Source organism: Malurus melanocephalus, unplaced genomic scaffold (genome assembly GCF_030028575.1).
Source record: "Malurus melanocephalus ecotype Western Australia unplaced genomic scaffold, MMel_1.1 scaffold_22, whole genome shotgun sequence".
NCBI classification, from domain to species: Eukaryota; Metazoa; Chordata; class Aves; order Passeriformes; family Maluridae; genus Malurus; species Malurus melanocephalus.
Window position 1 is genome coordinate 1,769,100 of NW_026623254.1, and position 17,366 is coordinate 1,786,465.

The 17,366-nt window shown below is 41.6% G+C and overlaps 1 protein-coding gene across 4 annotated transcripts in view; it reads left to right on the plus strand.

Moving 5' to 3' along the window:
* The window catches only part of MICAL3 (microtubule associated monooxygenase, calponin and LIM domain containing 3), a 107,252-nt gene that overhangs the window by 69,207 nt on the left and 20,679 nt on the right, over nucleotides 1-17,366 (plus strand). For all 4 annotated transcript variants that reach the window (XM_057390036.1, XM_057390037.1, XM_057390033.1 and 1 more), the window contains 9 exons: nucleotides 760-822; nucleotides 3,990-4,094; nucleotides 4,692-4,841; nucleotides 5,285-5,376; nucleotides 6,887-8,765; nucleotides 9,679-9,773; nucleotides 13,487-13,537; nucleotides 15,090-15,197; nucleotides 15,880-15,973. In XM_057390036.1, the coding sequence (XP_057246019.1) occupies nucleotides 760-822; nucleotides 3,990-4,094; nucleotides 4,692-4,841; nucleotides 5,285-5,376; nucleotides 6,887-8,765; nucleotides 9,679-9,773; nucleotides 13,487-13,537; nucleotides 15,090-15,197; nucleotides 15,880-15,973 (2,637 nt within the window). The remainder of the gene's footprint in view (nucleotides 1-759; nucleotides 823-3,989; nucleotides 4,095-4,691; nucleotides 4,842-5,284; nucleotides 5,377-6,886; nucleotides 8,766-9,678; nucleotides 9,774-13,486; nucleotides 13,538-15,089; nucleotides 15,198-15,879; nucleotides 15,974-17,366) is intronic.

Genomic DNA, 17,366 nt, shown 5'->3' on the forward strand with positions numbered 1-17,366 from the left:
AATTGATTTTATGCTCTTTCCAAATCCGTTTGGGAAGGGAGTCAGTCTTTCCTTTCTGTCCCCTGAAATTGGGCCAAGCTAGGACTATCCTGATTTGTGATTAGCTGTGTCTATTGCTTTGTCATATGGTAGAGGTGTGTGCAGGTATTAACAGCAGTCTGGGTATTTAAAAAGCTGTTGCCAGTTTGTGGTCACTGCAGGTTTTCAGCCTGAGTTCAATAGACAAATAGTTCCTGRTGGAGGAGCCATATTCCGTGATCCAAGGTGTTTGGAAAGCCCATTGGCAGCAGCAGTGATCAGGTTTGATGTGACAGCCCAGGACAGAGTGACAGTTCCCAGAAGTCCCTCTCATTCTGCTTTGGGAGCTCTTCATCTGCTGGTGTGGGTATCTGGGCAGTGCAGGTTCTGGGATGCCTGGGACTCCTCCCTCATTGCTCAGCTCTTTCTTCTCTCAGTTTCTCTCCTCTGCAGAGTTTCAAGGGGAGCTCAGTAGCAACAACCTGCTGGTCAGATGCAGTGTTCTTCTGACTGKGCCACTGATACTTCCTCTAAAATTGCAAATCCCAAAGGAAGATTAGGCCCCTGACATTTATGCGTTACCCCAATTTAATTCTCACGCCTGGAATCAGTTGTTTGAAATTTCATAGGTTTTATTCCTGTATTTGCTACTGAAAAATTTCCCTCTGTCACTCTTCTGTTTTAGACGCTGACTGATGGTCTAATTTTGATTTCTTACAATTTATTGTTTTTTAAATTCAGCATCCGACCTTCCCTCCGTACGCCATGAGGCGGTACAGGCGTGGCTGGAGACGGTCCCTGGAGGTAGTTTGGTGATGTTCTATGTATTCCAATGCACAATAACCCTGCCCGTCTCTTCTCCATGCCTTCAGCAGCTGAGCTGGTACTTTAACCCTGGAACTTACGGCCCTGTCGCTACTGCATGAGTGGACGTGGAGGGGGGAAGGGGAGTGTGCATGTCCGCCTTGCTCAGACAGCCCCTTCTCGCATGAACTCCACATGATCATAATCCCTCTGAAGGCAGGCCAAAGACAGGTTATCCTGGGTGTAAGAATGGAGGGGCAGTCTAGCTGAGCGCTTTGATTTGCTTTCTAAACTGAAGATAGGACCAGCTTTTCTTCTCCAAACCCCTAGGTTAAAAGAACGTGGGGTTTTCTTGCARAAAGGTTAAGTGACAGAGCACTTCAAGCAATTGCACTTCTGTGCAGCAACTGCAAGCTGTAGTTACRTGGCAAAGAAAACAAGAAAGAAGAATAAGTCGAAGCTAAGATCTTAGGAATAGTGGTGGTTGTTGTTTCTCTTTTGGCCTGGGGTTCACGTTATTCAGGAAAGCCTCAGGAATGTTGAAGGAGCTMGAGCTCAGCTGACTKTTTTGTGTGGTCCTCTAAGCACTAATACAAGGTGGTGAGCATGAAGATTCTGGGATTACAGTAAGGGAGTACATTAAGGTGTAAAGCTGTGAAGGTGTCTAAAGTGATGTGGTATGTGCTAGATAAGTGATCTACAGCWGAGTTGCTTTGGCACATCAGAATAGCCAGCTTGCCTTTAAAACTTTGCTTCTGCTGCTGCTTTGGCAAGTCAGCAGCATTTACGAGATGTCTGCACACGATGCAGGCTGCTCACAGCTGCCAGCTAATATGAACAAAGTGCTGATCCTAGTTTCTGGCTGCCTTAGTGTGTAACTTCTGAGTTATTGTGTGACAGCTTTTGGCCTCTTGCTCCTTACCCTAACTGCATATATGTATATGCACAGTATATGTATAATATAACCAGCCACCTGCAAGCTTTCTGTGTCCCTCAGAATGGGATCTACCCTTGCACCAAGTTGTTACTTATTGATGCATCTGTAATCTTCCATTGAGTTTTGTGTACCAACCGATTTAAAACCTGATTTTCTCCTCTCTCTCCATCACAATYTGTGTATGTCACGTCCGTTCATGGTTTCTGGATCTGAAGACCCACACATACCTRGTGGATTCAGATATTCTTTAAATCAGTCATATTTTTTGCAAGTTTTGATTAATATTACTCACATTTGCTGTTAACCATAAAGCCATTCCATGACATTATCATTTCCAAAATTACATAAGCTATTGCATACCTAAGCAACAATCAGACTGGGACATAGTTTGGTTTTATTCAGTAGATTATGAATGCCCCTGTGGGCAGTCCAGTCCATATGACTGAGCCTTTGCCATATGATTGAGTTTTTGTGGGCTTGACATCACCAAGGGTCTGGATTTGATGATAATCTGATGTAAAGGAATAGGTCAGTGTGTTATCACATGTGAGTGGAACTGCCTTTTCACAGTAGCTGACAGGAAACAAACTAGTCCATACATTTTTCTGTCTGAGTAACAATACAGAGCATGGAAAAAAGAAAATTCTGACGTTGAAGAAGACAAACTAAATACTGAAGACTGGGTTTTTAAATAAGCAAAAAAACTTTATTAGAGAAAGAAGAGAGGCCGCAAGACTGCAATTTTAGGGAGGGTTAGTTTTTTTCAGGATTGTCCTAATTAGCAATGCAATGATATAAATATCAAAAGCCACATCATCACTAGTGGAAAAAAAGATCAGGGCTTGATGCCTGACTTGGGAGGAAGCTGGCACATGATGGTTCACTCCCATACAGCTTAACTTGTGCTATCCAGAATCAGGGGCCCACATTCAGGCTGACTATAGAAACARTCTCTAGCCCTGCCCTGGGAATTCACTGCTGGGAGTTGTGCCTGAGCCCTCCTCAGGAGGACAGTGTGACACTGAATGTTCAGGCYTACACACTTGCACCACTTAGCTTACTGGTATGGGTGCAACCAAGAAAGTTATAAATATCTCTGATCATGGTTTTAGAGCTATGACTGTGTACGCATTTGCAGCGGGATGTGCAACAGAGTTAAATATCTGCATGTTGTTGAACATAAATTGATAACTTCGCTGCACACTTTTAAAATTATAGTTTACTGATACTACTGTGGGGAAAAAAACCCAACTGGAAGTGCTCACTTTTTAAATCTTTAAATTATGTTTAATGAAATGTTTAACCAAAAAAAAAAAAAAAATCAGCAAATCATCTATTGCACAGGTTTTTTTAAAGTGTCATTTAACAGTGAAATTTATACCCCACACTTCGGTCTTGTCTCTCCTCCTGTAATTAAGTCTTGTCACAAGCAGTGTCAGATGTCATAGTTTTCAGAGTTACAAATCCATAAATCTCTTTATTTTGACCCAGCAAATCAAATTGTGGTCTTTAAATGAAAATAAGTTTTGAATATGTAATTTTAATTACTTAGAAGTGTCTCAGTTAATGATCTCTAACAGAAAAAAGGTTTTTTATATGTTATTTAATTCAAGTATCTCAATTTGTGCCCTACTCGCTTGTAGAGCATATGCACTTTCTCAGACCTTAATACCAAAGACTGCTGTAGCTGCACAGAGTTAAACAGTTTCCAAGTGTAGTAATGGTCAATCCCATACCCATAGATTTTGTGTTTAACTTACATCTTCAAAGCCTGTTTCAATTTCAAGATGAACAGTCCTGGTAAATTGTGAGATTTCAATTTTGACCAAATACCCATATGCTATCAAGTGGTGATAACTGTTCTGGTGTGGTAAAGAAAAAACAAAAACCTTCCTGGAAGAACAGTGACCTTTATTCTGGTTTGATGTCCTCCCAGTCCCCTTCTTGTTTAATTTTTCACAAGGCCTGTTGCTCAGAAAAGCCCTGGCAGGTTTCACTGCAAATGCCTGGGAGACTCCCCAAGGGCAGGCATTCCTCGATTTGTTAGAGTCTGGAAGTGTCACTTCACCATAGATGTCTGTCCAGGTGACACATTTCAGGATTTCTTGTTTTGACAGTAATTAATGAATATCTCCACTATAAACTGTTGGTACAGGTCAATATAGAAATTTTTCACTGTGTAGTGTTTGTTTTCTTTTCTTTTTCTYCTCAATATTTGAATATATTCTAGCTCCATGTGAGGATGTTGATGTGGAGGATGAGCTGGGCACAGAGCCTGCAGACACAGAAGGGCAGGCAGGTGAAGAGGGAGACACGGGTGCAGAGCTGGACGATGGTAGGGTACCGTGTGTGCAGACTTTAAACCTCTTGTGTGAACAGAATTGTATTGGCAATGAGCACTTTGCATGAGGGTATTTAAACTTGGTCTTATTTTTAGAGGTGTGGGAGTTTGTTTCAAATATTCGAGAGGGAGCCAGGAGTGAGGGACAAAAAGGAAAAGAAGAACCTCAATGTCCTGCATTATGTAATGAATTTCTCATGTCTTCTCACCATGTGTCTTGTGTCTGTATTCAATACTGATCCTGATAAATAACAAAAATAGAATTAMATTTGTGAAAGGTCCATAACACTGTGTCAGAATCCTTCCCTTGCTATTGTAAAATTAMCTGCATATGGCAGAAAACACAGATAATTTTCTAGAGAAGTAAGGCAGGACTTCAGTTACTGATTTAACTCTGTACTAACAGTCCCATCATTTATTGCTTACATTTATTGCTTAAAAGACTAATTWTCACACCAAAAAAAGAGTGAACATTTTGGTGTTCAGATTATGAAAGTGGTTAGCACCATGTGAATAGAAAAAAGATATTATGTCCTGATGGACTTGTATCCAAGTTCTCTTGGTTTTTTTTCCCACCCCATCCGTGATCAGATGACATCGCGTCTGATGCAGAAGCGGAGTTTCGCTTACGTCAGGGTGGTGTAAAAGGGCCAGAACTAAAAGTCTCTGAGGATGAAGAAGAAGAAGAAGAAGGTGAAGAAGAAGAAGAAGCAGAATGCGCTTCTCGCAGTGTGACAGAAGGTAATCACTTTCCCTTTAGTGTTGAATGATGTTAATTGCATTTGAGATAGTGTCTGCATTTATGGGATTTAAGAGAAGAGAGTCTCTTGRATTTGAACCATCTCCCTACAGTCATTGGCAAGATCTGTGTTTGAATGTATATTTTGAGAAGACTATAGTAAAAAATAAAAAAATAAAAATATTTAAAAAATTAATTTCTGAAGCCATAATTACAGCTTTGTAAAACATGAGAACCCTTCTAACTGCTTTTTCTTGTAAAAGTTGTTGCATTAAAAAACTTGTACCATTTTGGACATGTAAAAATGTTTGCCTGTGTTCCAGATGTCCAATCTAGAATTTGTAAAAAATTAAGGAATTTGTCACTACTTGCAGTGTGCAACACTGAGAAAAAGTAGAATAATAATGGTCTTACCTCCTTTTTGGAACATTTTTGCTTTCCCTAGATCCATGCAAGCCACCCAGCCCTATCCAGCCCTCTAGTGACAGTGCTCTTCCTCTGTCTCCAGCTGCGAGTCCCAAAGCAAAACAAGCAGAGGTAAGAAAGGGAATCTTTGACATTTTCTACTTAGCAYCTGTAATTCAATAAAATGGTTTGTTGGATAAACCACTGAGGACTGACAGTAGTGAGCTCTCCTTTCCTATCTCTAAAATTTATGTTTATCTTGAAATCTGAGTTTATTTAGGCTTAAAATACAGTATACTATCTTTCTTTCCTATCTTCAGAGTGTAGTGGCTTTATCACAGTCACACAAGTTCCTATCACAGAGCCCCCAAAAAAATTACATAGGATATTTTAATTTCAGTGAGCAGTTTGCAACAGGGGTATGTGATGAATGAGGGGAGCTGTAAGAAGGTGTTTACTGTGCAGCCTGGTCTGGCTGTCTTTTATGTACCAAAAGCAGATTCTGTACACTTGTAATTCAATGTTACAGTAGTAACTAAAGCAGTACTTCTTTATTCCAGAGTTCAACATAGTTCAGCTTAAGGAAGTGAGGCRTGTCAGTGTTGTTCTGTCATRTTGTCAGCCCTGRGAGGCAGCTTGCAAGTGTACTCTGGTGTGTMAGAGCKGGAAGCACAAGACACTTRAARTGTTYAATTCAGATTTYCTCTTCCAAATGTTTTGGAAYTTTTTTAAGGAATTACTGAMAGTTTATCTTASAGAGTTSTGGCATAGACCAGTTTACTCTTACRGTGGGCTAAATCTGRTTTGCTGACAGCAATTGCCAACAACATTCACTTTCMATTAAAATTAAGKTTGTTTTCTTGATGGCAGTCTAATGATTCTATCAGACATAGTTATTGTTTATATCAGARCAAGGCCTATATGGAATTCCCAAGACGTGTGTGTTTAATGTGTCATACAAACACCAATAGAGAGGCTCATGCTCTAATGGTCATGTGCCTGCTTTCCAAAGAAAGCTGGAACAGAAGATGCTGTTGGAAGGATTTACAGCAGAACTCAATCAAGAGTCTGCTGCCAAAGGGTTAAATTGTGAAACAACTAATTGTGCTTGAGTACAATGGTAGTCTGGATGTAGGAGAGGAAAACCAGAATTTCTCAGACCATTAAGGGACAAGGGAATTGCAGCCTAATTTACCCTTAACAGAGAAAGCACCCCTTGCTTTAAGGAAATACGGCAGCAGGTGCTCCTCAGCAGGAAAGTTCTATACGAATGGGAGCTGRGGAGACTTGGCTCAAATCTGTCACAGATAAGAGACCACCACAATACACAGAGCTGGAGATTTGAAGGGAGAGAAAAGATAGAAATGGATTTCTGGAATTTAAGTGATTTTTTTTCTTCAAAATATCCAATTTACCTTGTCATCTACCAAGACCAGTTTACACAATGAGCCAGAAGAATGAACCATGCATGTTGAGAAAACTGAGTGACGTTCAAAGCCTGCTGATGCCTACATGTGTTTTTTTTCATATTTTGATACTTGGATGGTTTYCTTATTTCTAGCTTTGTTCAAAAAMCTTAAAAGGAACCATATTCTTCTATGCTCAGTGACTATTAACATTTCCCTTTTTCATTTTTTTGTAGGATGTAGAAGATCCCCTGGCTGAAGTATGCCGTGCAATAAAATCCCCAGAGCCACGCTTTTTTCCTGAGCCTTTCATTCGTGAGGAAATACCAAAGGATGAAATTCCCAAAGACAGGAAAGTTAAGAGCCCTTTGGTGCCACCATCTCCAGTGTTATCCCAGCCGGTTGCATCACTAGAAGCCATTGCACCTCCATCACTAGCAGAGTCTCAGCCAGTAGCACCAGCACTGACTTCATCCCCAACATCTGCTCRAATGCCTATCTGTTCCCAGCCTTTGCCTTCTGCTGAAACATCCCTCCCATCCCCAGTGGAGCCTCCAGTGTGTTTCCAGCCTGTCGCAGCCTTAACGTCTACTCCTTTAGCCAAACTGGCCCTTCGAGGCCAGGATGGTGAGGTGGAAAAACTGGGGAGCCCTACTACTGCAGAAGAAGCCCTAAAACGGAGTAGCCTTGTGGAAGAGTTCTGGATGAAGAGTGCTGAAATCCGGAGGAGCTTGGGGCTCACCCCTGTGGACAGAAACAAACGTTCAGACAGTAACTTCTCTGTGTCTGCTCTGGAGACAACTCCTCAGAAGACTTTCAATAGCAGGAATATTTCAGGGGATGAAAGGATCCATCCCATGAAATCCCAGCCTGCCCCAAGAAGGCAGGGACTGTCCAAGTTAGAAAATGAGCAGATTTCTCTGCTCACTCCCAAGTCTCCATCAGAAAAAGAGCTAAAGAGTTCGAATGAAGTACGGGGAGATGTATCCAGCAGTTCTGGGCTTGGCCTTCAGGAGAGCTCATCTAACATGAGAACTATGGCTAGCCAGAGCTTCAATACTTCTGACTCCACCATGCTGACTCCCCCATCAAGTCCACCCCCACCACCTCCTCAGAACGAGGAACCAGCCACGCTGCGGAGAAAGAGGTACCAAGCACTGTGGCAGAATGAGGTTGAAGCCAGGTCACCTCTAACACCAGCATCAACACCCCCTGCTCCCCGACACCAGGAGCCAGCCCCTCCTGCCAAGGAGTCCCCGCCGGCCAAGAGGGACGATGTGCGGAAGTCGTTTGCGGAGAGTGTGGATGAGATTCCRTTTGCTGATGATGTAGAAGACACGTATGATGACAGGACAGAGGACTCAAGCCTTCACGAGAWGTTCTTTACGCCTCCTACAAGTAGGCCAAGGCCAGAGAAGCCACCTCCTTCGCCCTTGGTCAAAGAAAACGGCGGGCCACCCTCAATGGAAGGAGCGGTTCACCAAAAGAAGAGAGTGTTCCCTGACATTTCTGTGGAGGCCAAGGAGCTTGCTGAAGAAAGAATGAGAGCCAGGGAGAAGTCTGTCAAGAGCCAGGCACTACGTGATGCCATGGCTAAACAGTTGTGTAAGATGAAAGATATGGAGACGGCTGCTGCTGCTGCTGCTACTGGGGCCACAAGGGCACGAAAGGCATCTTCTATGCCCTTGAAGACCAAAGAGTTGTTTTATGACTCTCCAAAGCATTTGGCCTTGAAATTAGCAGAGGGATCTGCACGAAAACATAATTCTGCTACTGAGAAATTCTCCACTCCTCCTGCTGATATGGCTGGACCYGAAGGGTCTGTCAGCTCTTCAGAAGGCTCCAGTGGAAAGAGTAAGAAAAGAAGTTCCCTCTTCTCTCCTCGTAAGAACAAAAAGGAGAAGAAATCCAAAAATGACAGCAGACTTTCTGACAAATCTAGTGGTGGGACAGAGGAAGCAACAAAGCCTAGGTCATTATGGAAGTCTGTTTTCTCTGGCTATAAGAAAGACAAGAAGAAAAAGGCTGATGAGAAATCCTGCCCAAGTACTCCCTCAAGTATTGCCACTGTGGACTCTTGCAAGCACAAAGCCTCTCCKTTGATTACAGCTGCAGGTATAACAGATAAGCGTCTCTGCACTGTGCATTTTCCCTACTTTTCCTAGGTATCCTTGAAAGTGGTTTTAGTTTGCTTTGTCATTCAGCTGCTGTGCTGAATGCTGCTGTTCCTCCTCAGTGTCAAATGGGCAGATCAGGGTAAGTGCTTGGGACTACAATTGTGTGTCTGTGTATTAACAAAATCTACTGGGGAAAAAAAAGGAACCTTAGCTAAAAATTTAACTCTCAATATGTAAAATGCACATCTGTTTTCTGCCTTAGATTTGAGAAATAATTTTTGTTGGAATTTGTGACATTTCATCTTTATTTTAAATCTGATCTTCATCTTTTCTTTGGGTGGTTTCTTTTCTTTCTTTCCACATGGCTCTATGGAAGCTGAAGACTGCAGAGATGCTATTCCTGTTGTTCTCAGTAATCTGGTGGCTGGCTGCTGGTCTCTGAAGGAGGAATTTTGTAGCCTCGTGTAAATCTTTCACATGCCCACCAGTTGCAGGCAGAGATGTTTAATGGCAACTTGTGGTACAGTAACGAAGTTACCCGTGAATGCAATTGAAAGCAAGCATTACATTTCTCTGGTGTTGTACAAACAGCCAAAATAGAGCCAGCTGCTCTCATTCCAAGTGCTGTATCTATTCTAAGAGCMTTGATAGTGCAAAGAGAGAACCATGACCATTATTTCTAATGGCATTTGAAGAAAGTGATGCTTTCTTAGGACAAAGCTCAAACTCATGCTGATCATTCTGTGGAGCAGGGCTTCTTTGTTCCCTCCCAGGCAAAGCAACTGACCCTGACGTAAAAGGACTGAATTTTTCTGTGTTCAATCAAACAACCTTCAACTGAGCTCTGAGAAGTTTACAGAAAAGATTGTCACCACTTCTCTAACTTCCCGTTTTCATTCCCAATTTGGCAGATTTACAGCTCCGTCAGCACCTGAGTTTCTCAGAGGACTCCGACCTYTCCAGTGATGATATTCTGGAACGCTCCTCCCAGAAATCCAAACGAGAGGTACGTAGGTGGGAAATGCATTTTAGATGGATCTAGCACCATTCAGATCACAGACTCAGAGAGCCACATCAGAAACTTGGATGATGAATGTTGTTGTTTTTACTCTTTTGCGCATGGAACAGGTTTTCCTGTAAGTTGGCTGACTGTTCTATCTGAAATAAGATGGTTTTATTGTTTCCTTGACTACAAGCTACTYTCATGTTATCATGAGAAGGATCCATTGCCTCACTACTTTTTTGGCCACTGAAAGGAGACTGACTGCCCTGTAGTCTCCTTAGTGTTCACTTTTCCCCGTTATAAAAATGGGATTTTGTTTCCCCTTTTCCAGTCAGTRAGGGCTCTACCAGACTGACACGGCTTCTCATATGATGGGTAGTGGCTTAGGCCCTTTCTCTGCCAATTCCCTCAGAATCTGTGGTCCCATGGACCTGTGCACCTTCAGGTGCCTTCGATGCTCTCAGATGTGACTTTCTCTTGCACGGGCAGTCCTTCATTCTCCCAGCCCCTTCTGTAACTGGGATGATGTRGCTGGAGCATTTGCTGGTGAAAATCAAGGCAAAAAAAGTTAAGAGTAGTTCAGCCCTTTCTTTATCTTGGATAACCAAATTTCTGATTTCCTTCTGGAGAGGGCCCTAGTTTTCTGTAGTCTTCCTTTAATACTGACATACCTATAGAAGCTTTTCTTGTTGCCATCGATATCCCTGGGCAGATGTAATTCTATCAGRGCCTTAGCTCTCCTAATCTGATCCCTGGCTGCTTGGAGAATTTCTCTGTATTCCTCCCAGGCTACCTGTCCTTGCTTCTACCCTCTGAGACTTCCTTTTTCTATCTGTTTGTCCAGGAGCCCCTTGTTCACCCACACAGACCTCCCAGCATTTTTGCCTGACTTGCTCTTTGTTGGGATGCATTGCTGCTGAGGTTGGAGGAGGCAATCCTTGAAAATTAAGCCCTGGGCCCATCCTCCCTCCAGAGCTTCATCCCATGGCAGTCGACTAAGCAARTCCATGAAGAAGCCAAAATCTGTGCTCCTGAGGTCCAGGGTAGGGAGCTTGCYRTGCACCCTCCTTACTRGCCTAAGGATCTAGTAAGGATTTTGTTTAATTGCACACATTTATATGTGAAAAATATATGGTGGAAGCAAAGTTTCAAAGCTAGTTGTTTTTAAACTATCTGACTCAATTTTAGAATAGTACTATTAATGTAAAAACAAGGGAATAATTTAAGGAACTGTTTGATCTTAGTAATAAAGAACCCGTCTTTCATTCCTGAGAGCCTCTAAGCTCTGCTAGACAGAATTGCCAAGGTTTGGAGGAGTAAGTARATATTTTATTGACCACACAGAACACTAAGGCTCTTCTGGTACACCAAAATGAAAATTGTGTCGCCACTGTTCTTTCCTAGTGGTGCCTGGTACACATGCTAAAAATGCCCAAGAAGAAGAGAGCATCTGGGAGGGAAATGTCACAGTCACAGTGTCTTGTGCCTTCTGCCTCAAACCTGTCATCTCGTGCACAAATCAAGTCTCAGATGCCAAGCTGATCTTTGGCTGAGATGGCAAAGGTGTGGAAGTACTGCAAATTGAAGTGTCATATGAAATGCTTTCTAAGTATATATAGTAGAATGAACTAGAATAGCTAATGAATTTAAGGCTGGTGGAAGAAATTGATGAACTAAATAGGAATTTTCTGTATTTACTTATCTCTCTTTTAATCTCTTTCCCTAGTTGGTCTAGATCTCATCTGAGAGGAAGATTATTTTGTTTTTATTTTATTCCCTTTTTTCTCTTCCCCTTCCATTCCCTCTTGCATGCCCTCAAGGCGTTTCATGAGAAATTCTGCATTTTCCAAGAGATGCAGAAGAATGAGGTACCTGGGGCCAGCARAGGACAGATAACCAATATCTGGGGTTCAGATAAGAGTTACAGAATTACTGCTYTTTCTTGGGAGCTCCTTCAGGAGGAGACAAGGATTTAGTAAGGTCCATCCTTGTTTTCAGGCTTTGGGGTGCATTGATGTCACTTTTTTTTCTGTGCTGAGCCACTTAGATTTAAAGTGGCTTTTGCAGAAAGAAAGATCTCATCTCTAAGCAGTKGAAAAGTGGCAGTGGCAGATGCCTGGAATCGTAATACTGAAAATATCTCACAAGCTCTGCCCAGAGTGTGGTGGCAGTGTCTCATTTTCTCTCATTTGCTGTTGCTGACGTTACATTAAGAATACATTTACTCAGCATCTGTGTGTTTTCTCAAGAATAGTTTTGAGAATATATTTATTTATTGTTAGAGGATATGGATCTGAAAACTCAGCTTACCTCCTTTTGTTGTATCCTATGCAAGGATGTAGAATATATATGCAAACACTGGAATGCCTTGCCATCAAAAGAAATGTAACCAAACTTCGAGTCTGACCAAGCTGGGTTTGTACTGATTTGGGGTGGGAGTTCTATTTTTTGAAGTTATAAACTGCCTGCTAATTACGGTGGGTAAAATCTGACTTACAGTGTCCTACTTAACTTTTATGTGAACCCCTTCTCCAACTGAAATCCTGTTCATGCTGCTTTTTTTGGTAATTGTAGCGAGCTTGCTTCCCAGACAGCCTGCTCTGTTTAGCCTGTTCTTTGTGATCAGCAGTGAACTAATTCAGTGTTGTTTAATGTGGTGTCTTTCAACAGAAGCATCTTGTAAAGAATTCCTGATGTAAATGCCCAATAGGTGTTGTGCTTGTAGGTGTATGTCACTGTGTGTGTGTTTGTCACTGTTCCTGTACAGTTGTGGTGTTGTGTTCAGATGTGTGTTTTACCACCACAGGTAGCTGCCTTTTTCCTGGAGTGTGCAAACATGCTGGTGTTGTTCTCTGGCTTCTCATTTGTGACTGGTTTTAGTTAATTGAATGTGAAAGTGCAAAATGCTGTCTGTTTGCCCAGAGTGGCACAATGCCTTCTGGACTTCATGGCATGAAAGGAAATTTACCTCTCTTATTAGCAAATAAAGCTGAGTGCTTTACTTGCCTTATATTTGGGTGCAGGATAGTGTAGAATGACCTGGGCTAGAGTAAGCAGTGATTTCCCCCTCCTTTTCCTGCTCCTTTCCCCCTCCAATTTTAGCTTCTCAAGATGTTTGGAGGCTCTCCTTTAAGGTAAGGAGATTCCATTACTTCAGGACACATAACCCACTCTGAGCTCATCTGGTGTTTCTTAGTTTACAAAGCAGTAAGATTTATGATGTTGGTTAAATGTCAATTATAATTTCTATAAAATAGAGATAATTTAAAACTATGGAATAAACACAACTCCTGTGAGAGATTGTAGATCAGAATGTAAATGTAGAGTTGTGTGACAGAATAATACACTGAGCCAGTTCAGACCAAATATGCTCTAGAAATAAGACATTATTCCAAATCTTGAGTCAGAATTTTGTACTCATGCAGGTAGACAAAGGCCAAAAAACTCCTCTGGAAAAAGGTTATTTTCAACTTGACTATATCTTCAGGGAGGCTGACAAAGCTAATTGCCTTCAGAAAAGTGCTAGAAACTTGATTTTGTGGACAAAAGTCACATTGTGCTTCATCAGTCTGGGCCACATTCAGCATTTGCACCATTTTGTTTCATGTAAAAACCACTTTGTTTTATTACTGTGCATCTGTTTTCAATGTTGAACTGATTTTGCTTCATTTTGTACGTTTTTTTATTTTTTTCCCTTTACCATTCCCCCTTTAAAGTCGATCTATGTACCACACGCCTTGGCATTCAAGAGATCATACTCGACAAAGGTAGTGTCTCCATTCCCATGTAGCTGGCCATTGTTGCATTGCATGTCCCCCTATATATTAACCCATTGAATCCATAGCTCCCCACCACATGTGCACTAACATCAACACTGACTGTGCATGCCTGAAATGTTAGCAGACATGGGCAGCAAATTCTTTGTAGGGGATGTCTCCCAGAAATGCATTAAGCTCCGAAATGTCTGGTTGGAATGCATGTGTTTATCARTGCACCATTGTACAGTGATGTGGATGATCTATGAGCTTCAGAACAAATTGGTTGTCAAGGTATTTAAATATGTTTGCATATTCTTCTTTTTAATACTTAGAATGGGAGTTCAAATGAATTATCACACTTTAATCAGCATCTTTAAAAAWTGCAGAGGTTGCTCAGATCTTAGTGAAATTCTTTACAAAACTAAAATCAAGGCAGAAGCTGCTGCTTTCTGAAATTCTTGTTGTCTTGTCTTTACAGTCACAACAGTGTTACATGGGATAGAAAAGTCACATGCTCTGTCATTTTACCTTYTGATTTGAGTAATTGTGGATTTTGTGTTTTAAAAAAAGAAACAGTCAAGTGTTAGCTCCCTGAAGCTTTAACCATGGTGCTTGCCAATGACCTGCCTAAGGGATTTTTAATTAAACTCTGTTCACTGAGAATCATCAACAGAGTTGAACTGACSAATGTGGCAGTACAAGAACTAGATAAAGCAAATTTCAAGGTGGTCTGAAATAACGTTCTGTTCTTGAAGTTGTCTCTCCATGGAGATCTCTTTCCAGAAATGGAAGACACGTGTTTACAGCAGTCCCTTAAAGCTTACATACATGTACATGAGAAAAGAGGTTTTTTTTCTTCACTGTAGTTTACTTAGTGCAGTTGTGAGATTTTTTTTACTCCTAAAACTGAGTGAAAGCCTTTCTAGGCTACAATATATCCAGCTAGTGTATCTGGTGAGRTTTAAACCAAATTTCAGCAGTGTTAGACATATTCTTAAACTAGTTTCACTGAAGAGGAAACAYCTTTCTATTTCTATAAACATAGCTCTTCCTCTTTTGAATAGCTTCTGGTCGTGCAATATTCAGCACTAGTCTGTAATAGTGTCTGAGCTTACACTGCTGTAACTGTTCGTGTAGACAAACCTTTACCCTCTTTTAAAATGGAGTCAAGGCGACCCCCATCAGGATGAATCCTCTATATGGTACTTATTGATTAATCTAAATCCATTCAGCTAAATTTGAGAAATGGAAATTACTGGGAATAAATACTGATTTGATCTTTGGGAAGAGGTTGCATATAGCAGTGAAAGGCAGGGGTGGGATKTTATATAAAATCACAGCTTTGCAGCTGGCTTTAATGCTTCTTCACTCCTGATTTGATCCTGAAATTGTTGCTCACTGCACTGTGAACACCTTTGCCTACAGAAGCTTGATTTTTGACACAGCCATGGCAAAGACAGAACACCTCCYTTCTGAGATTTTTGGAAGAGAAAACGGTCATCCCTGCCCCCTTATCTCTGAGAACGTAAATAAGATCTGCTGCTGTTTTTCCTTCCTTCAGAGGGCCTACACAGARGAGGAGCTGAATGCCAAGCTGACGCGGCGAGTACAGAAAGCTGCCCGCAGACAAGCCAAGCAAGAGGAGCTRAAGAGGTTACACCGAGCTCAGGTAGCGTCTCACAAGCCTCCTGTGTAGCACACAGCTAACTGTGTGTGAAACAGAATCCTCTCTTTCTACATGAGTGTCCCTTCTCCTGCTCCCTCTTTCAAATTTCATGTTATGCYACAGTGAAGTGAAGAATGGCTGAAACCTGTCACGAGAGTTTTACAGTGAGAAAAATAATGCCTGTAACACCTTTCTAGCTGGAGATGGATGAACCATCATGCACTGAATGGAACAGTGATACTCAGATAATGCCTGATGGAGCTGCACCTATCATTGCTTTGCTAGGTTATGCTGGTGGGTGAAGTGTTATCAAACTAACATTTAATTACCAGGGAATCTGCTGGAAAACTGTTGACATCACTTATAGGTGATGGGATTTGTTAAAAATTCAAGGTAGGGGCTTAGCTGACTGAATAGCATCACCTTTCAGTTCACTGATAGGAGTTGTAGCAAATAGGTGGCTATCAAGTTGTTTGCAAATTTAAGAGTTAGSATACAGCAGCACGGGGAGGATGTTGTCACCAGAGGGTCTGTGATGCTTGCTGTTGAAGCAGGATATTGCTGAAAACAAACACTTGTTTTTGAAAAGGCATATTTGACTGAAGTTTCTTAGTGATGGATGTGTGATGGAGACAGAGCAAGAGAATTCCTTTGGTGAGGTTCTGCTCCATTCTTCTCTTAACAGATTATCCAGCGGCAGTTGGAACAAGTGGAAGAGAAGCAGAGGCAACTCGAGGAGAGAGGAGTTGCTGTGGAGAAGGCCCTTCGAGGAGAAGCAGGTATCCATCACAACTTGGTTAGGCTTTCTATGTTTTCTTATCAAGTGCTTGTGCAGTAATTCATAGCTGTTTGGATTTTAGAGGCAATTGGACCATTATAGCCTAGAGACTGAGCCCAGTGTGAATACGTTCTCCCTTTTCTACTATCTTTTTGAGGCCTTGTTTTTCCTGTGTTTCTTCTAATTTTGGACTTCCCTGTTGGCAGAGACTCATTTTGCTTACCTTTGCCTGAGGTGTAGGAGGTAATTCTCCAGCTGTTAATAATGGTTAACTGTTTCTGCATATTTCTGGATCCTACAGCTAGAAAATGGCAGGGGTTTCCTAGCTACCATTCACACAAAGTTGTCACAGTAAGACAACCCTATTTGTATGTTAAGGAAATGATTGTGAAACTGTGTGTGCTTTCTCTATTGTGTTGGTTTATCAAGGTAGTGTCCTTACAAGGGACCATCACAGAACATCTTCCTCACTGCACAGCCCAGCACACTGGCTACTTCTGACAAAGTTGTGCAGAGCAGAAATGCACACGTGTACTGAAAGGTATCCATGTCAAGCTGTTAAAGAAATGTTGTGTGTATTTGAAATCAAATTCGATGAGTATCATTTGATCTGGCAAGCATATGAGTGGAAGAGTACCGGTTCAGATAATGCTGATAGTGGTATAATGATTTGGAAAAAAAATCCTCMATTGCAAGGAGTCAAATATCCAACAGGCAAATGCAGTGTGTGTATACTTGACAAACCCAGGGTTACAGGGGTCAGAGTTCAGAAATGAAAACAGTGGAACAGGAGTTTGGAAAAATGTTTGCTTGTTGCTTGAAGAGCCACATCTATGCCTGTGAAGATGAAGCTTGAATAAGCAGTGAGGATGCACCAGAGAAAAAATCTGTTGTGACTTCTGCAAATTACTACTTAGCCAGAATTAGGTATGTCTGGTGCTCCATAAGGGTGTGCCAAAGTAGCAGGACTGAATGGTCACCAAAGCAAGTATATACTACAAGTGTGAAGAACAATCTTGAGGACTCCAGTGAGTTTATGATCAGACTTTTTCATTTGTCTGATCAGAAAAATAGCCTTGTGCTAACCATTGTCTCTGCGGTGCTACCTCCTTCCTTATGCTGTGTGTTCCTGTGTAGCCCCACTCTGTTCTCTGGCCTGCCAGTTACTGCACTTAGTAAATCCACTTCCATTGTTTCTATGGTTCTTTCATTTTTTTTCTTTTCATCTGGAAGTCCATCTTGATTATTGAGCTGCTTAATGACTCATGTAAGACCTACCAGCAGAAGTGGGAAATCTTAATCTGAGASAACATATTCATGACTGAATTTTCTCAGCGAAGAATGATAGAATGCCTAAAACATATTCAGAGAGGGTAGAATATGACCAAGAGTAA